This window comes from Temnothorax americanus, unplaced genomic scaffold (assembly GCF_048541705.1).
Source record: "Temnothorax americanus isolate GAGA-0224 unplaced genomic scaffold, ASM4854170v1 Scaffold104, whole genome shotgun sequence".
NCBI classification, from domain to species: domain Eukaryota; kingdom Metazoa; phylum Arthropoda; class Insecta; order Hymenoptera; family Formicidae; genus Temnothorax; species Temnothorax americanus.
The window spans coordinates 228245-254887 of NW_027509236.1; the positions used below are offsets into that span (position 1 = coordinate 228245).

General features: G+C 38.3%; 2 protein-coding genes and 1 long non-coding RNA gene across 3 annotated transcripts in view; all 3 read right to left on the reverse strand.

Annotated features, from left to right (window-relative positions):
- The window catches only part of LOC143903344 (uncharacterized), a 216104-nt gene that overhangs the window by 87991 nt on the left and 101470 nt on the right, over positions 1 to 26643 (reverse strand). The gene's annotated exons all lie outside the window — the stretch shown is intronic.
- LOC143903272 (uncharacterized) lies at positions 9768 to 11839 on the reverse strand. The gene is made up of 3 exons (XR_013258667.1): positions 11714 to 11839; positions 11103 to 11633; positions 9768 to 10988 (listed from the first exon to the last, which is right to left on the reverse strand). It is a non-coding gene; the product is annotated as an uncharacterized LOC143903272 (long non-coding RNA).
- Positions 19064 to 20218, reverse strand: LOC143903257 (uncharacterized). The gene is made up of 3 exons (XM_077416715.1): positions 20102 to 20218; positions 19308 to 19538; positions 19064 to 19208 (listed from the first exon to the last, which is right to left on the reverse strand). Exons 1-3 carry the CDS (start codon positions 20145 to 20147, stop codon positions 19066 to 19068), a joined length of 420 nt encoding a protein of 139 aa, XP_077272841.1. The 5' UTR covers positions 20148 to 20218; the 3' UTR covers positions 19064 to 19065.

A 26643-nucleotide genomic window follows, 5' to 3' on the forward strand; every position in this document is an offset into this window, starting at 1 on the left:
TTAAATATGCCCGCGGGTATTACGACTAACGTACAATTGAATCGATTGGCAAGGCGTATGCGCGTACCGTTCTTCAGAGGTGTCTTCATTCGTGATTCGTTACCGATCGGCGGTGTACGTCGAAACGAGAGCGGTATCGTGAATTTGGACGACGCAGCGGGTCCCGGTACTCATTGGGTAGCGTACGCGAAGAGGGTAGATCGAGTCGTATATTTCGACAGCTTCGGCAATTTTCGACCACCGAAAAAATTGGTGCGATATTTCGGGCCGAGCGTGACGAAGATCGAGTATAATTGCACGTCTTATCAGCGATACGATCAGAACATCTGTGGACAATTGTGCCTGCGATTTCTCCGGACGATCGACGCAAATTTAAAGCCTGACGGTGCGCCGTGGTGACTCAGTATTCGTTAACGGTTTCCGCCGACATGTCTATAACGTTCACGCTGACCGGGAAGAGCAGCATCCTCGCGGAGTACTATTTTCCCGCCGTGGATCTGAGCGACGGTGACTACGAACTCGGTCTAACGTGCTTTGAGACTTATCACACGATTCCGAACGTGAATTCTTCGAACAATAAATTTTATTTCGACGAGGATGACACGGAAATTACGATTCCCGAGGGATCGTACGAGATACGAGCCATATATGAGTTTTTGAAACGCGAAATTTCACGAAAACGCCCGCGACGCGTAAATCGTTCCAACGATGATCGTACGTCGGTCGCGAATATCGCGCGAGAGGCAACCGCTCGCGCGAACGGCTACGAAGACGAGACCGCGGAATACCCGATAGTGCTCCGCGCTAATTACAATATGATGAAGAGCGAGATCAAGTGCGCTTTCAGAGTGAACTTTAACAAACCGAACAACGTTGGATCGCTGCTGGGATTCTCGTCGAAGCGTATATTGCAGCCGAGACAGTGGCACGAGTCGGACGCGTCGATTAATATTATCAACGTAAACATTATCCGCGTGGAGTGTAACGTAACCGCGGGTGCGTACAGCAACGGCAAACGTGTTCACCCGATACACGAATTTTCACCGAGCGTACCACCGGGATATAAGATATCGGAAACGCCGGCGCAGATCATTTATCTGCCGATCATCGCGCGAAGCGTTACGGATCTAACGATACGCGTCACGGATCAAGACGGACGATTGCTCGATTTTCGAGGAGAAGAGATCACCGTCAGATTGCACGTACGACGGCTACAGCGATAACGCGCGACGTGTGACATGCTCGTGTTGAACGACTCGGGACACGCGACAAATAAGAATATCTTTACGACTGCGACGATCGACGATATCATCAAATCGACATTCGGTAGCGTTAAAACTGAGACGAAAACAGAGACGAGAAAGAAGCTCAACGCATCGAACGTTAAATTTTTACAATCTCTGGGATTCGCGGTACGAAACATCTGAACGATTACCGAAATTCTTAACATCGGAGGCGAGCCGGTCTTTGACGATCGCATCGTCAAGATCGAGACTCACACGTACAACCCGTACGCCAACACAACGTTCGAGTATAGCGACGAGATACGAATACCCATACAACAGCAGGATCTGTATACGTTGCCGTGCGAAAGTTTTCTCTACGTCGAAGGAACATTGACGGTGACCCGAGCAGCCGGCCAAGCCGATGACGTGGTATTGGGGAATAATTGCGTCGCGTTCATGTTCGATGAAATTCGATACGAGCTCGACGGTGTGGAGATTGATCATTGCAGAAACGTAGGAATAACCAGCACGCTCAAGAACTACGTAACGGTATCGTCCGACAGAAGCGTGATCCTGCGAAACGCGGGCTGGGAACCGCATAATAACGCGAACGGATACTTCAATTTCTGCGTACCGCTCAACCTGTTACTGGGATTGTGCGAGGATTACAAACGCGTGGTGATCAACGCTCGTCACGAATGGCGCCGCAAAAAACGTGATCCAGTGAACCTGTGACCCACATGTTCACCAAAAAACCTCAATAAATTGCCCTAAAAGACATGTCTGAAGAGGACATTGCGGCGGTATACGTGCACAGCGGGGGTCTCTGAGAGACTCCCAGGCCAACTTTTTTTTCCGGCGTTTTTCATTGTTTCTCTTTATTTTTTAGTGCGCTACCGTAGTACGTAAAAACAAAAAATATGTAAAAGAAGAAGAATAAAAAAATATATTTTTTAAAATATAAATTATGACTTAATTTCTTCACACGCATTTTCATTTGAGCAGTATATGCGACGTTCGACTCGAAACACTTGAGCCGCTTGGATATATCGTAAACTATGAAGCCATGCTCCGGCGACGCTCGCTTTTGTAGTGTGAAATGACATCTGTTTATAATACTATCCCCCCCTGAGATCCTCGCCTAGAACTCTTATTGACATCACTACTCACGACGGAAAAAAAGTGGCATTCTGACTGCAGTCGCAGAGCAGTGCACGCGTTAGACGAGTCCGCATTTTTTGTGATTTTTAAAATTATTTTTGTGATGCCTCCGTACGATCTTCCTCCGTATAACGCGAAATACGTAAAAATCAGTGAAATTTTAAACGATTCTAATTTTAACGATTTTGATTTCGAGGACTTTGCTGGTGCTGGTGATCAGGAGGAGAGGCCCGTTGCTCTCCCGCGTCTACCGCGTTTCCCGCGTATCCCGCGGACGCTCGGTGTTGGACGCGGCCGGCTTTTCCCCCGTGGGCGGCCTGTGCTAAACGTTAGTATAGCGGAATTTTTTAATTCCGATATTGATATTGACAATTTAGAGGATAGTAGTGATAGTGATAGTGAAATTGAAAAAGAGAGGTCCGCTGCTCCCCCGCGTCAGCCACCCGCGCCCCGGCTCCCAACAGCTCAGGTGGGCACGCCACCCGGGATCTCACGCGGGCGAGCGCTGAGGAACGCTCTCGGCCTCCCGGCTCTTGGACGCGGGCGGGCGCAATCTTACGCCGATTCCCTCGCGCAGGGTCGCGCGTATCGTCCAACGCCAGAGGACGAGAGATTGGCGGACGAGCTGGTGTTCGGCGTGGCTGAAATTGTGCACATCGCGGGTTCTCCTCCTCCTCCTCCCGTCAACCGCCCTGGCCGCCAAAATCCACGGGAGGCACTAGCGGCAGCATTGAGACGGATGTCGGTGGGCCGCGGCCAAGGAGCCCCCCCTCGTCGAAATTAAGGTATTTTTTTTCTTTTTTTTTTACCTAAAAATTGAAGAGCGAGAGAGAGACCGCGCGCGAGGAAGAGATAACGCGAACGGGGACCGGGAGCGAGCGCGCGAGGGAGAGATAATGCGAACGGGAGCGAGAGAGAACGCGCGCGAGAGAACGCGAACGAGAGGACGGCGCTTTTGTAATACCCCCGCGCCAATAAAGTGACGACCCTCCCCTCTCCGGCGGTACCCCTTGTCAATACGATATGTTTATTAATATTTAATAAACATGTCCCAACACGCTCGCCGACCCCCCCCCCCGCTCCCCCTCACCGACGAGTCGTCTTTCCCCCCCCCCGCTCCCTCTCACCAACGAGTCGCCCCCTCCTCCCTCCGCTCCCCCTCACCAACGAGTCCTCCCCCCCGCCCCTCACCCCCCTGAGATCCCCGGCCTAGGACTGTTATTGATATATCTACTTGTTTGATTGATTAATCTAACATGCCTTTTACAACATTGTAATTTGCCTGGTCACAAAATGTATAATTAATAAAAGATATAATAATTTGTGTTACTACGTATAGTTTGGGAGGGATTAACAAAATGCACGTCGTCAGTGCAAAATGTATAATTTTTATTATTATGTAAATATTAACAATATTCATAAAAAAAACGTTACACGGATTGAACATCCTTAAAATAGTCATAATAATATAGAACGCGAACGGGGGACGGGAGCGAGAGAAAGACTGCGCGCGAGAGAGAGAACGCGAACGGGGGACGGCAGCGCGCAAAAGAGAACGCGAACGGGTGACGGGAGCGAGAGAAAGACTGCGCGCGAGAGAGAGAACGCGAACGGGGGACGGGAGCGAGAGAGAGAACGCGCGCGAGAGAGAACGCAAACGAGAAGACGGTCCTTTTCGAGAAAGACTGCGCGCGAGAGAGACTGCGCGCGAGAGAGAACGCGAACGGGGGACGGGAGCGAGAGAGGGAACGCGCGCAAGAAAGAACGCGAACAAGTAGACGGTCTTTTTCGAGAGGAAGACATAGAAAAAAAGGAAAGAAAGAAATAACGCGCAACGTCATAATCGAATGGCGCCGCAAAAACGTGACCCAGTGAACCTGTGACCTACATGTTCACCAAAAAAAAAACCTCAATAAATTGCCCTAAAAGACATGTCTGAAGAAGACATTGCGGCGGTAGACATGCACAGCGGGGGTCTCCAAGAGACTCCCAGGCCAACTTTTTTTCCGGCGTTTCATTGTTTCTTTTTTTTTACCCCGTATATCTCGGAGTTTTCTTAAAATTTTTTTTAAAATAAAAAAAATTAAATAATTATAAATAATTATCTATTTCCTTCCTTAGATAGTTCTCCTAGACAGAAAAATAAAGAGGAGAAACCGCGACGGTTAAATCGCATAAAATTTTTGGTCGAGTACCTACGTCGCGCGACCATCGATGCTCGGCCATCCACAGTGCGAGATGATATTCGTTATTGAGTCGCGTTGCCGCGCTTATGCCGTCTAGTGTTTATAAAATCTAGCAGCCTGTCATCGGCGCTCGCCTTTGTAACGCGCGACGCAATAACCGAATGGCGCCGCGAAACACCGATAAGCGGTTCTTTCTACGAAGAAAAGTGAAAAAGACTGCGGTGTCACGCTAGTCGCCGGTCATAAATTATAGCCGCCTGCCATAGGCGCTCGCTCGCATTTGAAGTGTGAAATGACATCTGTTTATAAATACTATCGGCCGAACATCGACGCGAGGCGGCATTTGTTTATCGAACATGTCTTGACGCGCTTGCCTGATTCCCCCCCACCCTAGGAACTCCTCTATCTCGAAGCCCTTCCCCCCCCCACCAACCATATGGTGGGAACGCAGATCATCCCTTCCCCTCTCGGAGGACGGCGGCGCTAGAGTCCCCCCCCCGGCAGACCCTTCGGCCGCGAGTCCTTCCCCTTCCCCGCCCCTCACCCCCCCTGAGATCCCCGGCCTAGAACTCTTATTTACATCACTACTCATGATCTCCTATTTTCCTGTATTTAATATCAAAATCAAAACTTTGAAGGAAAACCGCGTAGTGCTGCATGCGCATTGCGCTATAAGCAGGTAAGTCTTTGTGCAGATTGAAAATCTGAGTGACAGGTTTATTATCTGTGAGAAGCGTAAATCGCTTACCGTATAAAAAATTATGGAACTTTTTAATTCCAAAGATAATGGCATACGCCTCTTTGTCCAATTGCGTATATTTTCTTTGTGCTTCATTCAATGTACATGAGGCGTATTGAATTACACGTTCCGATCCGTCCGGATATCTGTGTGACTAAGGATCCTTTAATGAGGGATGAGACAAACCCACCATTAATGGGAGCGGAAGTGACGGCAGGCATATTACGCGTCATTTTTGAATAAAACAAAATAACTGTATCGAAAATATGTCTACATAAATGCAATTCTAATTGAGGAATGAATTCAATTAAATTGAAGTAAATAAATAAAACTTAATTAAATAAAATAAATTTAGTAAATTAAGAAATTGAGTAAATAGTAACAAACAATAAATACTGATAAATTTAATTTATCACAAAAAGTTAATAAATGCAGTAAATAATGCAATAAATAATTTTTGTATAAATTTAAAAGTTTTTATATAAATTTAGCAAATGTGTAAATTTAATAAATAAAAAAAACAACAATTTTAAAAATTATTTTTATACTAAAAATGTGTTGACGCGATAGTCTGAGCAAATGTATATTATTAACAGAATAATAAATTTCTTTCGCCAGTATATAGAATAACAATTAAAGTAATTTAAATTGACCTGACTGGCAATATATATAACGTCTGTCCGATATGAACATTGAAAAACTGTGAGCCAACTTGGTTTGTCGGATTCACACAGCACTTTTTTCAGATCAATATCGAGACATTATTAATTTTGACCATAATTTTGGTCCGTTGATGTAATTTCTAAATTAAATAGTTTTTAATTTTATTGCGAAAAATATTACCCCAGCCAGGGTTTGAACCTGGAACCTCCCGTATACCGTGCGGGTGTCCTGCCAATTCGACCACTGGGGCTGTGGTAATATTTATCGCAATAACAACTGTAAGATGGAGCACCGATTACTAGGTCGACGGTGTGTAATAAACAGAATAATAAATTTCTTTCGCCAGTATATAGAATAACAATTAAAGTAATTTAAATCGACCTGACTGGCAATATATATAACGTCTTTCCGATATGAACATTGAAAAACTTTTCAATGTTCATATCGGAAAGACGTTATATATATTGCCAGTCAGGTCGATTTAAATTACTTTAATTGTATATTATTAACTTCCAGCTCTGAAAATTAAAACTTTTTAGAAAATAAGGAAAATATTACGATCAGTAGTTTAATCAACAAAAATTGTATTTTTAATACATCTCCATGTTTTGAGTGTTCAGAAAGAGGATTTGTAATCAATGAGTTCAGAGTAGTTTTTAAATAATTTAAGAATAAAATAAAGAAAACATTTTTATTTCTTTAATAAATCAAAAACGTGATTTCTTGAGAGAAGTATTAGTTTTTGCTTCACTCAAATAAGACAAATATGAACAATTTCCTGACAATTTGAAATAATATGTACAATTTAAAATTTATTATAATTAAAAAAATTTTGTTGATATGACGAATAATAATGGTCTGCATGATTTGATCTTGGGATATTTTTGCCTAAAAATAACAATAAAAATGAATTATGAAAATTGAATATTATTAATAATAAATGAAACATGCAGCTATAACAAATACTTACGTTCTTGTGATAATTTTGCCTAAAAATACAAAAAAAATTTAATTCATAAAGATTGAATATTATTAATAAATAATATTAATAATAAAGGAAACATGCAGGTATAAAAAATACTGCCTTAACTGCATTAAATGTCAGACAAAAATATCGAAAAAGATTTTTAATTATGTGAAGTGACAAGTCGCGTCTACTTCCCGGACGGGCTCGGCCGAGGGGAATTCGGCGATGCTTCCTCGTTAGAGCGAGGGGAGGGCGGTTGCGCATTCTTAATTGGTCTAATTAGCTGTTAAGTTTTTAAGGGATTGCCAGTGGTGGCTGGAGTCAACATGTAACGGCCGGGAGCCGCCACGAGGATGGGCAGAGGATTAAGGAGACGGCCAGGGGACGTGGCCGAAAGTCGGATCGCCCGGACCTCCCCGCAAGTGCATAAGTGTCGCCGGTCGGAATTCACTCCGTACTTGGTCGCAACAGCGGCAGGATAGCAATCTAGAACACCCCGGGACACGCTCGAACAAAACGCCAGTAAGAGCAGAGTGCCGAAGAGCGGTCCAGGGAAAGGCGCAGCCCTGGGGCCGTCGCCTCGAGGGAATGCCGGTGGACGGGGCCGAGGCCCGGCCAGCCTGACCCCGAACGCCGACTTGATCATCGCGGCCCGGACAGCCGGGTGATTCGAAAAGCCCGCGCCGAATCGGAGGTAGTTGGAGCGGCGCCGCCGGAAGGGGAGGCGCGCGAGAAGTTGAGGCGTTGATGAGAGCGCCCTAGAATTGGAGTGGCGCCCCCGGAAGGAGCGGCGCACGTGCGGCCTAGGCGCCGGGAACGCTAGGATCGGCAATCCGGTCGAGCGACACGCTACAGCGCAGGCGCGGGGAACCGGCGCGATCCCGGCAGGTCATCATTTCCGCCACTGTCGTGCCGGCTAAAGAGCGAAAAGCATCATCCGGATCCCGAGCTGCCCGGACTACCGAAAAGACTACGACGCATTGTAAGGTCACCACTCTGGCGTCCCCGCATTAAGGAAACGAGAGTTCGCTCGAGGCACTGGCCCATGGCACGCATCGGTTACCTGAGCGCCGCAGGATTACCTGTGGACTGCGAAATGAGCGCGTGCGGTACCTTGCGCTCGCATTAAAATATAGTCGGGTGGAAATCGTGCCAGGGCCTTGCTGAGAGTGAGCTCTCTAGTGCGTAGAGACCAATCGTGCCCTCCCCGCGAGCACCGCCACGGCCGACAGTCGCGTGGCGTGGGATATGTGAGTCTGATTAATCGGGTCGAATTGTGTAGCGTCTCGTTGCGTTAATGTAAGTAATCGTGTCGCGTTTCGTGGTGTTTATATTCGTAATCGTGTCGCGTTTCATTGCGTTAGAGTCTATGATCGTAATCGTGTCGCGTCTTGGCCATATGAGAATGATGCCTTACGTGGCGATAACGAGAGCGAGTTGTGCGGGTAACGGCGAGCCGCGAGTGGTCATGTAATTTGAAGGGCACTCGCCCTCGTATCTGAGTAACGTATCCGAGCCCTCGAGGACGGCGAATATTGTGTTTAGCGGGACGGAGGGATCGACGGGATCGGCGCGGGACCGCGGAATCTCCGTGCTTGCGAAAGAATTTGGAATTTGCGTGGCAAGCCGCGGGATCGTCCGCGATACGAGTCCTTATTTCGCGTTCGGGGGCAACCGCCGGCCAGCGTGGTCCACACGGCGAGATCGCCCATAAATTTTACGTCGTGCGGAATCGAGGTGGTCCGGGTGCGCGTTGAAGAAACAACCGAAGGTGCGGCGAGTCGGTTCGTCGCCCTCGTGGCGTAAGTTCGTTGTGAGTTCGAAGCCAGGTACCGCGCGATACCTGAATCGTAATTGTTTCTTATGTTAAGCTTTCGTGTGTTCGTCGGCGTTTATCTGTTGCGTTGATCTAACTTCGCGTGCGTTAATCTACAGTGTTTAATTCGACATTACCGCGTGCACTTATTGCGGTATTTATGCGGCATTCGTGCGTCAGCCTATCCGACATTTTTGCGGTAATACGAGAAGCTCAGACCGATTGTACCTACACCTATTGACATTACCTGACTAAATATATTATATGTTATTATTATTTATTGTCTTGTGTGTGATTGATTGCGTGACGCCTCTCTCCGAATTCCCTGAACGAGCTCTACGCCCTGAGGTATTGCCGGGAATATCGCGTTAGAGATAATAGTGTACAGTGGTGCGATCCGTCGCACCTAGCGCCCAATCATTTGGTGTCTGAATTAGTTGCGCGTGCTGCCAATCCACGATAGCCCTCCACCGGATTGCGAGACCGGAGGAAAAAGCGTCGCATATTATTACTATTGTTATTATGCTTATTATAATTACCATTAATATTATTATTATTAATAATGTCACAGTTATTTTCCTTATTGCCGTCCTCTTCTTTTTCCTTTTTTTTATCATTATTTCTAGTTTTTTTTGTATTTCTAAAAACTCTGATAAAAAAGTTCGATTATCTTCCTCATAATTGCCATGGCTTACATTTACCATATATTGTGATATTGTAATTAGCTTTAGATCATTTTTAAATTGAATGGAATTTGGTGTAGGATGTTTTTGCCGTACAATGCTAAAAACATTTTCTAAGCAATCTTGGCTGAATCTCGAACCCATAACAAAATCAAAACCCTTATTCAGTAAATATTCTGATACTTGAATATTGACGTAGTGGATATCACAGCTGATGTTAGAAATGGTTTCCAATTTTGATATTTTCCAACTTTTAATTCAGAAAAAAGTTATGGCTTCTTTAAGAAATGTTATGGTTTTATTATACTCCTTCATTTTTTTCTCCCCAAAGCAAAGAAAGGATGGCGCGCAGTTATTATTTCAAACCAACGAGCAATATATTTTACAAACTACGACGTAGACTTATATAAAACTTTGTTTTTTTCTTCAGCTAAAAAATTTAATGCTGAACTAACATCATAATTCAGTACGTTAGATGCGCTACTAACCCGCATCTTCAAGAAATGATTTTTTGTATTTAAGTATTCTTCACGAAGCTTTGGTGCCAGCACAAAATCCAAATCTTTTTGTGTTTCAACTAATTCTTGTAAATGACTTATTTCTACTAAATTTGTAGGTAGATTGTACTTATCTACAAAAGTTTGAGATATTTCAATGTATTTATTATTTAAAAATCCACTTTTAATATTTTTAAAACAGTGTGGAATATCACCAAAAAACCATAGTTTTCTTTCTTCATCACAAGGCTTACAACAATTAGATACGCGAGAAAATCTACTGGCATTAATACCAAATAATTTCCACAATCCCTGATTTGCACCACCCATATCAGAAGTTATGGCATAAATACGTAAGCCTATGTTTTCACTTTTCTTAATAACATTATCGACATCTTTTAAATCTACTTCTTTTAAAGTTTTTGTAGTAAAGTGATAAGCAATTATTTGTTTCCATTGACTAGCAATGCCAGCAAGCATGATAACTAAAGCCTGACAAGTTTCTTGTTTACTTTTGTCAGGTAAAGTCGCTTTACCGATACATTTTTTACTTGAGTTATCGTAAAAAATACCAGGTGTTATACACATTTCATCTAATACTACAATGCAGTCTTTATCGGTATCCTTTTTAAAATGAGATATTTTTTTACTTAAGAAATCAAAAACTTCATCAATAAGCCCTGGTTCAAACTTTATATTCCCTAATTTTTTTGCTAATGTACGGAATGAAGGCAGTGGATGTCCTTGATTTAACAATTCTTGATATCCAGAATTTCCGCAATAAAATTTTAATTTATACGCTTTTACTAATGTGACATGACACCATTTAGGTACTTTCTTATACTGTCGGTTAATAATTTTAACTTGATCTTCATTTAAAAAAGCAGAAATAGTATTATTAACACGTACTTGTTTAAGTTTCTGAATGCGGTTTAGAAATATTTTTTTTTGTTTTTTTGTGTTGCGTCTGCATTGTCTTTATAACTCGCGCATATCTTTTAACCAATTTCTCCAACTTGAAAATTTTCTTTGCATCTTCATTATTTTTTGCTGTAAAATTAACGATCATTAAATTATTTAAAATTTAATAGTATATAAAGAAGACAGTGTGCATAAATAATAATTATATTGATAACAGTTTAAGAAGATAAAATAAATACTTACAACATTGTAACTGCATGTTAGAATCAAATAAAACGTGATTTTCTTGATTTGCCAAGTTAATTTCTTGATCACAACTGGGTTCAGAATGATTGTTTGAAGTTTCCGAGTTAATTTCTTGATTTGCCGAGTTAATTTCTTGATCACAACTGTGTTCAGAATGATTGTTTGAAATTTCCGAGTTAATTTCTTGATTTGCCGAGTTAATTTTTGATCACAACTGTGTTCAGTGTTGGATCCCTCTATATAATAGTATACCTATGCCCGGGGCATCCATCTTGGGCTACCCGGCATCCGCAAGGGCTCTCTTTTGTAACAGTCAGTCGAGGGTTGGCGCTCGAAGTACAAGTACGAATAAAAAGTATCTGATATTACGCTGAGACCACGTGCTTGCTACCCATCCCAATTACAGGTCTCAACATTCAGAATGATTGTTTAAAGTTTTCGAGTTAATTTCTTGATTTGCCGAGTTAATTTCTTGATCACAACTGTGTTCAGAATGATTGTTTTAAGTTTGTTCTTCAATATACTCTTCTAAAATGAAATCAAAGTAAATGAAATTATTTACTTGCCAATTTTTTTATGATTATTATTTAAATGGTATAAATAATTACCTAAAATAGTTGTAAGTGGAGATAGAGGAAGAGTTGGCTGGTCAAAACGATTGGGCACTGCTGTTGGATTTAATTTTTTTTTCCCAATTTTTTGTGCATTTTCCCACATTTCATCCGAAAAATGTTCCTAGAATAAGAAATATAAGTTAAATATAAGTTAAATATAAGTAAACTCAAATCACAAAAAACTTGAACACTTACCTCACATGTTGAATATTTTTTAGGAGACCAGTTATCACGCCCCACATTTTTTATCCATTTTGCTCTTCGGTTCGTAGAGGTAAAAAAATGGCACATTTTGAAGCCTTTTTTACTTGAATTGCCACAATTAACTGCTTCGCAATATCGCATTTTCTAAATAATTTATATTTATCAATATTAGTTAATTTGATGATTTATATAGTTGAGGTTATGTATTTTCATTTCAGTGTTAAATGATAATATAAAGTCACATTCAATTGTAATAAAATTGGATTTATTAAGTACAATACTTACACTTTTATTTTTTCTCATTTTATCAGTTATAATATTTCTTTCTGCCTTTTTTTAGAGGACAATACGGTTTGTTTTGATTGCTTTTCCCTGCGGCCATTAGTGACATATACTATACATTAGCTATACACTTAATATACTCAAAGCGGAAGTATCCCATTAATGGCGGACGACCAATCCTCCGCATCCTGCACCCTCGGTGACTTATCCCTCATTAAAAGATTCCCATGTGTGACAACACCGCTCCGACCTCATACGGACTGATATCAGTTGCCAGAACTACTGGCATATTCGGATTGAAAGAAACTAATATATTATCGCTACAAAAAGCCTGTTTAGCGCGCTTGAAAGCGGTCTCACACTCCTGCGTCCACTTAAAACGAGTGTCCTTTCTTAATAATGCATTTAACGGTCTTAAGATATCGCTGAGATTTTCTATGAAGCGACCGTAGTAATTAATTAACCCGACGAAAACTCGAACTTCAGACACCTTCGTGGGTCTCGGTAGTTTTTATACTGCTTCTATTTTTTGACTTTCTTTCTTAATACCATACTTTCCAATTACATGCCTACAGTATGATATTTGATTTTTCATGAACGAGCATTTCTCTACATTAAGGTGGTTTATTTGCGACTATGTGAGTCAAAATAAACCTCATTTTAAAACTTCTAATTTCATACACTTTCATAGTCGACTAAATTCATTAATGAATTTCTCAAAATGATTGTATATCACAAATCGAATAAATAATCAATAATAAAAAAGAGGCGAATAAAAATAGTCCAATTTTCTTAGCGTAGTATAGAAGAGCTTCAGATGTGGCAACATTCATGTAAACAAATGGTTGCACGTGTATCGTTCGGAGCAATAAACTTAGAGGTTAATTTTATTTAAGTGCAACATTTACTTTCATATCATGAACGAACAACCGCGTTTTAAAGGACGCTTTATCAAACAAAAAGTGCTTGACCACAAAAGAAAACGCGCAGAACTATTGACAAAAAAACAAGCCGAATGGCGAAACACAGCCGAAGTGAAATACCCATGTGAAGGGCGACACGTTGTTACTCTCAAAACGCTGGGAAAGAATTTGAAATGCGGAAATCGATGTCTTTTAACCAATTTTGTGAACATTCTATACGGTTGAGATTGTTGGCTTTGGTACCATATGATTCGGAAGACACTCCTCTGTTTTTATTCTAATTTTCAACCTGATCTGTCTTTTCTATAATTTACTACCATCAATTTATCTCAAAATTACGGTCTCTCACGCGTCGTCCGCCATAAACGCAATGCTTAAGATAGGAAAAAAAGCATATTTTTAGACAATAATATCTCGGAAACTACACGGTCAATCCATTTCAAATTTAGCATGAAGATTCGTCAGTTGCTTAATTACTTTTACTGAAAAAACTGCATCGATCTGTTTTCATAGGTTATATAGACATACCACCTTTTAATACACACATTATATTCCGCTAAACGGCTTAAAACTAATATATTCCAAAATTTTTTAATGTTTTTCTTTATTTTCGCTCGCAATTTTAATATCATCTAGAAACACAGTTACGCCTGGTATGCTTTTCAAAATCTCTTCGATTGTTCTCTGCCAAATAGCAGGCGCCGATACCACTCCGTACATGAGTCGATTACTCCGGTATAAGCCCTTAGGCGTATTAAGCGTGAGGATTTCTTTGTCCCCTTCTTGTAATTCGAGTTGCAAATAAGCTTGTTTCAAGTCTATTTTTGAGAATACTTTACAGCCCGACATTTTAGCATATAACTCATCATAGTTCGGCAATAGATGCCCATCAACCACAATACACGGATTTACCAAAATATTAAAGTCTCCACAAATTCTTATGCTTCCATCACGCTTTAAGACCGGCACAATCGGTGTTGCCCATCTAGAAGCTTCTACCGGTTTGAGGATACCTTCTTGTACTAGTCGATTTAATTCGTTTTTTACCTTGTTTTTAATTTGAAATGGAATTTGCCTACTTCGAAAAAATACTGGTTGTGCACTTGGTTTTAGATTTAAATGCGCTTTTATTTTTTTGATCGGGGATAACTCTTCCCTAGTTAAGTTTGAATATTTTGCTAATAGATCCTTCAAACAATTATTATACGACTGTTTTACTAGGTTTAAAGATTGCATTTTCTCTAAACTTTCTTTTAATTTATCTAACGCTTGTGTGTAGTTGATTTATCCATTCTCGACCCAATAGCGGCTGCCTGTCGTATTCCACTACATATATATTCAAATACTGAATTGAATTTCTATCTATAACTTTTAGTTTTACAAATCCAACGGGCATAAAACTTTTTTTACAATACGACCGCAATTTTAAATCTGTTTTATAAATTTTTAATTTTGGAAATCTTTATTTTAACCAACGATGACTTACTAAGGTCACCGCGGCTCCACAGTTTACATCAAACAATACCTTTCGCTGTTCTACGTAGAGAGAGACCGTGTACTTGGATCGATGCTTTGCGTGCTCGCATACCTTTTCTACGGTCGCAATATCCTCGACATAATTGGTCTGTGCTTTCTTCTTACAAACTTTTCTCAAATGGCCAAAACCGCCACATTCTAAACACTTTATGCTCCGAGGAAGAGAGCAGAAAGGCGCCAAATGATTTTTACCACACCTGAAACATACAATTTTATCTGATTTAACACCATTTCTTATCTGCTTAGTATTTCCAAAGTCTTTAGACGAAGGCGTCTTCTTCGCTTCCGATTTCGAAAACTGCCCAGTCTTCTTCCGTTCCTTCTCGCTCGGCTTCTGTTTACTTTTAACTCCAGCTCCGACGAAGTCCACTGCCACCTGCACTCTGATCTTCCTTCAGCTGATGGATCCCTTGATCTGCTTTTTCTACGGAGCAAGCAATTTTGAGGGCTGTCTCCATTGTCAAATCGACTGTTTCCAACAATCTAGCTTGGATTTGCGGATATTTTATTCCGAAAACGAATTGATTTCGTAATTCGGTTTTCAGGTAATTACCGAATTTGCAATGCAGTGAAAGTTTCTGCAAAATTGCCAAATATTCCTGGGCTGACTCACCGTCCTTTTGCATACGTTTGCGAAATGTGAAAATTTCCGCAATTTTCAGTGGTTCTGGCGCATAAAATTCTTCTAATTTTTTTACACAGATTTCCGAATGATTTAGTATACGGGTCGACCGGATCCAGACGATCACACAGTATTCCAAAAGCTTCGATTCCAATATAATGCAACAAGTAAGCTACTTTCTCCTCTACGGCCATTATTTTAAATACTTTGAACGAACCTTCCAGACGTTGCAGCCAACGTTTACAAGTGTGTGTGTTCGGATCGAACGTTTCGATCTGCATTACGTTTTGCACTTTAGCACAGCTCGGGGATTCTGTTAAACCCGCCTTGGTCTCTCCAGAAGTACTAGATCCTCCGGTTGGCATTTTTCCAAGTGTGGCTCGGCACGTACGGTCACAGCCTTGATTTTGCCTCGGAAAAAATCCTTCGATCACGCGCCCAAAATCCTCGTCGCCATTTTGTAATATATTTACTTAATGGTAATACAGAGGTACAATAAAAGTAGAGTGCGTGTACAGAGTCCGCATACAAAATACCCGTATAGATTTACGGAGTCTAAGAAACGGTGCGTATCGTTTCACGTGTGACTCGGTTCTGGAGTACGGCAAAGCCGAATCGCACGTAGAGAGGTACAATAAGCAGCGCCGAATCACGCGCCACGCACGCTTCCGCTCCGTGACTAGTGAAAGCACTACAACAATGCGTAGCGCCGACGGGAAATATGTCCTTTAATACTTTCGTACATAACAGTAGCAAAGATGAAATCGGTTCTGAAATATCATTCCTCCTTATCCATTCTCAGTTTTCAGAATTGAAATCGTTCTTTACCATGTTTGCACTTGATAGTACACCTGATATAAATGCTGTTGAGCACCAAATGTTGGTGGAAGAGTAGATAATTTTACTGCTTTAATAAGCAGCGTTCATTTAGCAATACAATAATATCTAAATGTGTCTATTGCGCAAAAATGTTATTTTCGGAGCCCCTCAATTTGATAGGTGCTTTTATAACTATGCTATAACAATTGCATAACCGAATATAACAAGATATATAACGAGATTGCAACATGTAATGTTCTTGTTCCTTGTATTTCCCACTCAAGCAAGCAACAATGTTATATAATAGCTATATATTTAATTGTAACAATTATATATATGTAATATTATTGATACATTATATATATATAAATATATAACTGTAATGAAATTAATATATAACACATTCAAAAACATTTTAAAAATTTGAGTAACATTTATATAACAATTACGTAAATATCGTTTAATATAGCAGTAATGTTATATACTAATTTTATTACAGTTATGTTTTTAATGTATTAATAAAATTATATAATTGTTACAATTACACATATATATATAGAGAAAAAAATGCAAATTTTTCATATACCTTATATATATTTGTTTTTTAAATAGAAATTTTACAGAAAAATTATGTAGACATTATGCATTACGTTTACATTCAGTTGCTACGGTTTTCTTCTGCATGCATATGTGATATACATATATACTGGTGGATCCTAGGATAGTGTTTTGGTGTTAAAACACCCCCTTCTAAATAAAAAAATCCGTTTTGCTAAATCTGTTTAAAAAATCTAAAAAAAAATAAAAGATAAAGTAAAAATAGGATTAAAAGTATCACCACATTTTTGTTGTTGATTCTAGAATAAAAGCTGAGAATATCATGCCAAATAATTTTGCCCCATTATCGACATCAGGATCCGCTAGTGTACATATACATAGACATATATTATAATATAATCTTACCATAATTAGTTTCTGAGCTTCGAAAATGATAAGATTATATATTACAATTATTATAAATAGGTCAATTATAATTAATATAACTTTTCGAAAACAGTTTTCAATTGTAGAAAAAATAATAAAACTTTTAACTAATATTATTATTATGATTGCAAAAATTACGACTCGAATAATCTTATTTGTACGGCATAATATAAGTACAAAAACATAAAGTTTATAAAGCAACACAATAATTAAAAACAAATTAATAAAATAAGAATATAATTTAAGTTAAACTCTGGTAAAGAAGCTCGTTCCGAATCAGATTAAAAAAAAGAGAGGCTCCTGATAACTTAATAAATTAAACTCTGGTAAAAAAGCTCGCTCCGAATCAGATTTAAAAAAAAGAGAGGCTCCTGATAACTTAATATTTTCTTTTGAAAAATGTGTAACATAAAGATTAATAAATCAACGCACTATATGTCGTAGTTATAGATTTCTATATGTTATGTTATAGATTTCTTTTTTTTTCTTCTCGTGCTGCACGTTGCTTGGCAAACCTGAACCATTGCGCGGAGGTTACATCAAATTCGGCTTCAGTTAAACCTGAATGTATAGAACATACAATATCTGCAAAATAAGTTAAAATTCAATTAACAATATTAATATGTGTGTGCGTGTTTATGAAAGAGAAATAATTTTAAATAATTATTAACAGTAACTAATAATAAAAAAATATACATTTGTAATCTGAAAACACAAAATTTAAGAACACAGTTAAATAGCATTTTAAAATACTTACCACGTATTATCTTAATAAATGTTAAATTACATATTTTATAATTTAAATGAACACCTTTCCAAGAACAATTTATAGCGCATATATTACTAATTGTTCGTTCTAAAGCACGATGAATATTAAATCGTGGAGTGTTGCCTCCAATTTTAGAAATAAATTTTTTCTGAAATTAACAATAAGTTTATGAAAATGGCATACAATAAAAACAATACGCTATTTATTTATATAAGTTTTACTAAATTCAGAAAAAGAAAGTTGTTAGTGAAATTGACTGAAAAAAGTGTAAACATAAGAATAATTCTATATAAAAAATTCTATATAGAAAACTGAATATAGATTGATTTATAGAATCAGCATATTAAACTTTTTGCCGTGAATTGAATTATCCATGGAATATTATAAGAATCGGTTGTTTACTTGAACATGAAATAAATAGATACCATTTATTCATTTCAATATCTATAACATAGTCAATAATATAAATCTTTATGTAGATTTGGAAATAGTTGCAAGTGAAAAATGATAACTTACAAATTGGATGCAACAGCCTCATTTGATTTAATTAAATCATCAAATTCTTTCATGGATTCCACTGTTTTAATTGGCAATAGTGAGATTATCATTGCCATATCGTTTTCTGCAGGTTCTATATTATATTATAGCGACAGGATTTCAATGTACCCAATCTTTTTGATATACTCGTTAGCTCGAAATTGATCTGAACATTTTCTCGTGTGATTTTAACTACGTTTTTTGCAATTAAAAAGAAACACAGCACATACATGCATTTTAAGTTTATGTACGATTATGCAAACGTCATGCATAGTTGACATTGATAAGTATTTAATACATTTTTATAACATATAAAATGACATACGATTTATAAAAATAAAAACTACATATATAAAATACATATAAAATCCATATCTAAAAAAGCCATATATAAAATATATACAAAATATATATAATAATTTATCATAACTTACTTTCTATTCGTTCCAGAATGTTGTAGACTTCTTGTACTGATGGATTCTCTAAAATAGGTATATTATCAAGATCCAGAGTAACAGGTGATGACGACTTATCTGGATGTACAGTTTTCTCAACTATTATTTTGTTAGAGCTACATTTGTTGATATCTGCAGATTATAATTACTTTTTAATATATTTTATACATTTATGCAAACCAAATTGTAAGGTATAAACATACTTGAACATGATGCTAAAATTTCAGTTTCAGAATTTTTAGTAGAAGTAGAAAAATGCAGATTTTTTTTGTGGTGCAGGTATTAACAGATTGGCGTAAGTTTTCTGCTTTCTCAGGATCATATGTGGGCATAGGATTTAAAGTAGGACGGTTAATACCTGTAAAAAAAGTAAATTACAAAGAATGAATAAACATCTCAAATATTCAGCATATTATACAAGTACACTTAAAATTCAAAGTAAATATACAAAACTTACTCTGTTTTAAGTGTTTACTTGACTTCTTATTTCTTTCATTGCTGTTGTCGTCATTTTCTTTATTATTTCCTTCGTCATCTAAATCATCATCATCATCGTTTTCCTCTATCTCATGTAAAATATGTTTATTAGAATTCTTCTTTAATGTCCTTTGCCCTCGTCCAAATTTTTCCTCGTCAGTCGTATCATAATAAGAATCTGCAGCTGACTTTCGTGCAGATGCAAGTGACGCTACCCAAATAATAATAATATTAGAATTAACATACGCAATAATAGTAGTACTTATAATAATGTTATTAGGTTAATAATTGAAGGATACAGACGAAAAAACGATTAAAGTCTACTTTTTGTCAAAATTAATCTGATCATACTATCTTGTAGCGTTTTCAAAAAATTATTATAATTCTTATCTGTTTTGATCTAGAACATAGTTACAATTCATTGAAAGATGTACCGTGACTAGGAAAAAGCGATCATAGTTCATGTGCTTGTGGAAAAGAATCATATCAGAATCAATATGCAATATATAAAATACTAAATAAAGACTAAAAGCTACGTTCCGATATTAACTAAATTTTGCACTAATATTTTCAATAGCTTTCTAAAATATCTGTCTTGAAACTTAAAAACGTGTTTTTCTCGAAATTACTCTGGATAGATTGATTTTCCTCTGTACCCTTTAATTGATATATAATATAAATAATATGCATTTAACATTAAAAGAGAAAAAGAGATTAATCAAAACAATGAAAATATTGGAATTGCAAAAATATTTTTATAAAATTATAACTTACAACAATATTTGATCACTGTAATGTCAAACATTGACCATGTTTTCATATCTGGTTCAGTTCGATTTTCGATTAGCGAACTGATATTCTTCGTGTTAGGCCACCAACAAATGAGGTCATTATTTTCCTCATCTCGATTAATCCAATTTGTTGGAACTTCTGAGAAAATTCATTTAACAATTGTACAACTGCGTATAATGCTTTTTGGGACATTTTTCCGAAAAAAAAAAATAATATGTAAGCCTGACGCGCGCCTTATCAAACTTGGTCACGTTAACGTCTACGGCACTGACTACGTCAGGCACGTGACCAAGAGATACTCATTATAAACACAGAGCGCTGGCAGCGAGGGATAATGCTGCCAAGCCGTCCAGCGGCGGAGGCATTTGCTGGTTAGCCGTCTCACGGCATAGTCGTTTGCTATAAAGCTAGAATTATACAGCTAGAACAAGATACCGACAATTGTGTTGATTCAGGTGCGGTATTAGTATTAAGGTAATTGTGTGCAGCACTTATAGAAATTGTAACCGATTTGTTTTACGTAAATACAGTAATCACTTGCTGCAACTACACTTGTCGATCAATTCTGCGCCTCTCCTTCCCACGCTTCCATTGAGTCTCTGATTCCGAAGCTTAAAAATCAACACAATGGATAGCATCAAAACAAAATTCCACTTTGTATCCGAGGCAATGGATACCAAAACTACGGTGGTCAAGGTCAAGACAATTCAGTTGGTGAGTCAACCGGAAATTTTCTAATTTCCCCGAGATATGCAAACGAGTGCTCAGCACCCACAGCTTTTTGAAAACGCTGTAGCCAAAGGAGTCGTTAAAAGCTTGAAAACACGCAGCAAATTCCGAAATGTGGTCATAACCTTGGTGGAAGGTGATCTGAAAGAAGTTTACTTGGATGACAAAGGTAATGTGGTTTTTAATGAGTATTATTTGGAGGCAATTTAGGCTGATTCCCCTATCCCTCCGCAAATTCCTGCTGCCGGAATTCCGCCACATGAAAAACAAATTCATTCTATTTAAAAAAACATGATACTAGAGAAATTTAATGGAAAAAATTTTAATGCTGAATCATGGCTAGAACATTTTGTAACAGAGTGTAAAAAGACTCGTGTTCGAGATTCCGTTAACGTTGCGCCGTCCGATCAGAGGGCAGAATCGATTGGGTAACGACGTTCGATCACCGCGATAGCTCGCGCCCGCACGGGCGCGCTCATTGCCAACGTCTTCTTCACTTGGTGAAAATGACCGCGCGGAGACTAGTCGCGTAACGTGTGCTTTGTGCGTTTCGCATCGTAACTCCGGTTAATCGTGCACATCGCAGTGACCACACTGACTAGATCGTCTCGTAGATTGTAAAATAGACCGCTCATCAACTCTGGTGCCTCAACACGACAGCTCAAGCTCACACGGGCGCGAGCGCCGACCGCCACGTGTCCCAAAGCTCACGGGCGATTCATCGAAAAGGACGGCAATTAATATAATTGTCTTTCGCTTATAAGGACAAGCAAAACATCTTATTTGTTCACCGCTCATCCATCTCAGGTCAGATTGTATCAATTTTGACGCATTAAAGACGGCTCAGACTGTAGTCTGAGTTACACAAAAAATAAGTGAATAATTAGTGACCACCTTCCACGCGCGTCCTTCTGCGTGGTCCTAAATGACCTGGAGACGCCGTCGGGAGATCCGGGAAGAGTTTTCTTTTCTGTATAAGCGTTCGAGTTCCCTGGAAACCTCTAGCAGGGAGATAGGGTTTGGAACGCGAAGAGCACCGCAGTTGCGGCGGTGTCCGGATCTTCCCCTCGGACCTTGAAAATCCAGGAGAGGGCCACGTGGAGGTGTCGCGCCGGTTCGTACCCATATCCGCAGCAGGTCTCCAAGGTAAAGAGCCTCTAGTCGATAGACTAATGTAGGTAAGGGAAGTCGGCAAATTGGATCCGTAACTTCGGAATAAGGATTGGCTCTGAGGAGCGGGGCGTGTCGGGCTTGGTCGGGAAGCGGGTTTGGCTGACGTGCCGGGCCTGGGCGAGGTGAACCGATCGGCGTTCTCGCGCCGGTCCCGGGGATCCGAGCTTGGTCCCGTGCCTTGGCCTCCCGCGGATCTTCCTTGCTGCGAGGCTTCCGTGGCGGCGCGAGCCGTCGTGGTCGTCCTCTTCGGCCGCCATTCAACGCTCAGCTCAGAACTGGCACGGACTAGTCTCATCCCGCTCCCATCGTCGGGATTAATCAGCGATTTCGCGAACAACTCGAAATAGGAGAAAACAAATTCCCAGAAGTCTTAAAATTGTTTCTAGAAAGCCCAGCGTTGGAGTGGTTTTCAATATTTTTAAAAACAAATTCATTAGCACACGCCTGGGAGTTTTGGAATAACTCATTTGTGGACACGTTCGGCCAAAAATCGTGGTCCGAAATCGCATACGCTTACACATTTAAATATCTCAATGGATCCTTTTTGGATTTTGCTTTAAAAAAAAGAAACATGTTATTAGACGTGGACCCGAATTTAACGATTAGTTCGCAAACAAACCTGATAGTAATAGCCCTGCCTCATTTTGTTAGAACGCGGTTAAATAAAAAAAGTTTGACAAACATGGAAGATTTAATGTCAACACTTATTAGACAAATAGAACCTTTGAGAAATAAATATAATAGTAACTCAGGTGAAGTAAACGATGATAAACACAAGAATCAAAACAAACACAGGCTTTGTTCATACTGCGAAAGCGTAGGTTTCTCTAACAGATTTCATCCAGAGCAAATGTGTCGCACGAAAATCGCACATCGAAAGGCAAGTAAAAACGACAAAATTAAAGAGGCAAATAATATAGAAATTCAGGACACGATCGTTTTCGCGGAAGTAGCAAAAAACGAATAGTGACCCCACTTATAAGATTAAAAATCCTAATAAACAATAAAACAGCCATCGGTCTCTACAATTCGGGAGCCAATATATCTTTAATAAATTATAACTTCTAGAAAAAGCAGAAGCTAAATAAAAATATAAGTGGGGACAAAAACATTGAAACTATCTCAGGAATTTCAAAAGCCGAAGGTATAATTACGCTACCAGTAAAAATTTATATTATAACAAAACAATTTTCATTTTTCATAATAAAGAGTGATTCATTTAGAGATGATGTATTGCTAGGTTTAGACTGTATAAAAGAATTCAAACTTTGTCAGGACGAAAACTTGAAAATATGGCAAAATAAGAGTGAAAACATAAACCAAATAAAAAAAAATTCCGCAGCGTGCACAAATGGAATAAGTTACATTAATTCAAATAATACCTTGGAAAATTTAAAAACAAAATACAATAGAGTTTTCGCAAAAAGAAAATATGATATTGGTACGGTCAAAAATTATAAAGCCATGATTAAACTAACGAAAAACAAGTACATAGCAAAAAAAACCATATAAGTGTTCAATGCAAGATAAGACAGAAATAGAAAACCAAATTAAACATTTATTGAAAGCGGGGTTAAGGAGGTTCGATGGCTTCATCGGAGGGAGTAGTGGGACGCGGGGGTTCTGGAAACAGCGCACTAGCGTTTGAAGTAGTGGGAATGAAGGGGATTGCTCTGATTGGTCGCCGCGTGCGTATAATGCGTGCTGCTGTTCACGTCGTTCACGACCGTGGCAGTCTAGCAGACGAAAAATCAAGCAATTTATGCTTTAATAATTAATTTTTCTACGAAATGTGCGGTAACCTTCCCCTTTCTTTCGCTCATTTATTTGTAAATTATTAAGTTACACGTGCATATTTTTCTTTCCTTATCATTTGCATTTTTTCTTGCACTTATTTCATTCTGAAGGTATATATGCAATATATCATTTCCCATAAAAACCTATGTTAAAAATGCAGCCGTTTCATGAAATTTTAATATGTTGTTTTGGAATGCAAAATAGAATTATGTGAATTTTTGGGGAATTTTTTACCGTCCCGTTTTGAAAAAAAATCTAATCCAAAAATTGTACTTTTTAAGTTTTTGGAGTAGATTTTTTTCAAAACGGGACGGTGAAAAATTCCTAAAAAATTCACATAATTCTATTTTGCATTCCAGAACAACATATTAAAATTTCATGAAACACTCTGCATTTTGTTGTAGCCATCGAACCTCTTTAATAGAGGAATCGTGTAGTCCATACGCCGCGCCGGTTACGTTAGTATACAAAAAAAGAAGAAGCGAGAAAATCTCGGCTATGTATCGATTATAAAGACATGAACAAAATAGTGGTCCCGGAAAGCCAACCGTTTCCGACAATCGAAGATATGACGTTACGTGCGAGAAATTGTAAATATTTCACAAAGCTAGACGTGAACTCGGCGTTTTGGTCGATCCCGTTGCGTGACAAAGACAAATACAAAACAGCATTCGTAACACATCATGGGCACTGGCAATGGTGTTGTCTACCATTCGGATTAAAATCTTCGCCGGCAATTTTTCAACGAATTTTGTCCAGCATAATAAGAAAAAACAATTTAAATGACTTTGCAGTAAATTACATTGACGACATTTTAATTTATTCAAAAAACTATAAGGATCATATAAAACACATCGAACTGGTACTAAAAGCATTACACGAACATGGATTCAAATTAAATCCGTCAAAATGTACATTTGCACAAGCCAAAATAAAATATTTAGGTCATGAAATAGGAAACAATTGTGTAAAACCCTTAAATGATAATGTAATCGCCATAAAAAACTTTCCAACATCACGGACAACAAAACATATTAGACAATTCCTAGGAAAAATAAATTTTTATCTAGAATATATTCCTAGATCAACCATAATATTAGAGCTATTTCATAATCTATTGAAAAAAAACAAAATTTAACTGGTCAAAAATTTGCCAAAATAACTTTGAAAAGATAAAAAACTATTTATGCTTAGACCCAATTCTGGAAATTTTCGACCCAACTATCCCAATTTACATTTATACGGACGCATGTTTACAGGGGGTAGGGGCAATATTAAAACAACGCCAAACAGATGGAACTATAAAACCAGTATTTTTCTTTTTGCGCAAACTAACAGAACCACAAAAAACAAAAAAAGCAATTTATATTGAGTGTCTTGCAATAAAAGAGGCCATCTTATAAGGGCAATATTATTTAATAAAGCAAAAATTTACGGTATTCACAGACCATATAAACCATTGGAAAAATTCAATATAAAAAAATGTAATGATCCAGAGTTAAGACAAATTTTAAATTACCTATCTCAATTTGATTTTGAAATAATTTACAACCCGGGTAGAAGAAATTTAGAGGCGGACTGTTTATCACGAAACCCAGCAGTACTAGAAGAAGATAATGAAGAAGACGAAAAATCAATGATAAAAATAGTAAATTTCCTAAAACTAGATTAAATTATTAATAACTAAAAACAACTAACACTCGATGATAAATATGAAACTAAAAACGGTATAATTTATAAAACACTAAATAATAAAAAGAAAATCTGGCTGACTAAAAAATTTGGCATAGCTTTAATTAAAAATATACATATTAAACAAGGACACATAGGAACAAAACAGTTAACATTAACAATTACTCAAAAATTTTACTTCAAAAATATGCATAAACACAAAAAGAATATGTCGCTCCTGTGAAACTTTTATGAAAAACAAAACTAGAGTGGGTAATTTTAAAGTCCCATTATCACAAATGGGTCCAGCGTCTGAACCATTTAAAATTATTGCATTAGATACAATAGGGGGACTCGCAGGTAATAAAAGTACAAAAAGATACCTACACTTGCTAATTGACCATTTTACAAGATACGCGTTTATCTTGACATCAAAAACTCAAATTGCAAAAGATTTTATAAAATTAATAAACTCAATAAAAGATAAGAATACCATACAGACGTTATTAACAGACCAATACGCAGGAATTAACTCAAAAGAGTTTAAGCAATATTTAAGATCCAGAAAGATAACTTTAGTTTTCATCGCAGTCGATTGCGCCTTTTCCAATGGCCTAAACGAAAGGACCAATCAAACGCTAATTAATAGAATAAGATGTAAAATATTTGAAAACAAAAATCGCCCATGGCCCATCATAGCAAAAGAATGTGTTGAGGAATACAATAATACGATTCACAGTTCAACAGGTTTCACACCTAATTATTTACTAACAGAATTCTTGGTACTTTTTTCATATTTAGATAAAGCGAGCCAAACTGAGTCGAAAAGTCATGTACCATTTTGCAATTTTCGCAATAGTTGACGAGTTATTAATGATTAAAAATCGACGTATTAGCCCGCCCTCCGCCAAATCCAAGCGCGCGGCGAGATGCAGCCGCCCCGCGGTCGGCGCGCGGGCAGTTGTTTACTACAAGCGGCGATGATTACGCACGAGCGGCGCGTAACGCCGGGCCCCTGTCCTAAGCGATGATATAGTTTCTCGCCTTTTTTAAATAGAAATAAAATTTTCTAACAACATAGAAAATTTTTTTGTGCGTACGTATGTACATATGTGTGCACATGCATACACAAGAAAATATCAATTCTACTGCTT

Excerpts from the sequence above, each read along its gene's own strand:
- LOC143903257 (XM_077416715.1), bottom strand. The coding sequence starts at position 20,147 with ATGAAAACATGGTCAATGTTTGACATTACAGTGATCAAATATTGTT. Across the intron at positions 19,539-20,101 it reads TACAGTGATCAAATATTGTT|CGTCACTTGCATCTGCACGA; the intron begins GTAAGTTATAAT and ends TTATTTGGGTAG. Across the intron at positions 19,209-19,307 it reads AAGTAAACACTTAAAACAGA|GTATTAACCGTCCTACTTTA; the intron begins GTAAGTTTTGTA and ends CTTTTTTTACAG.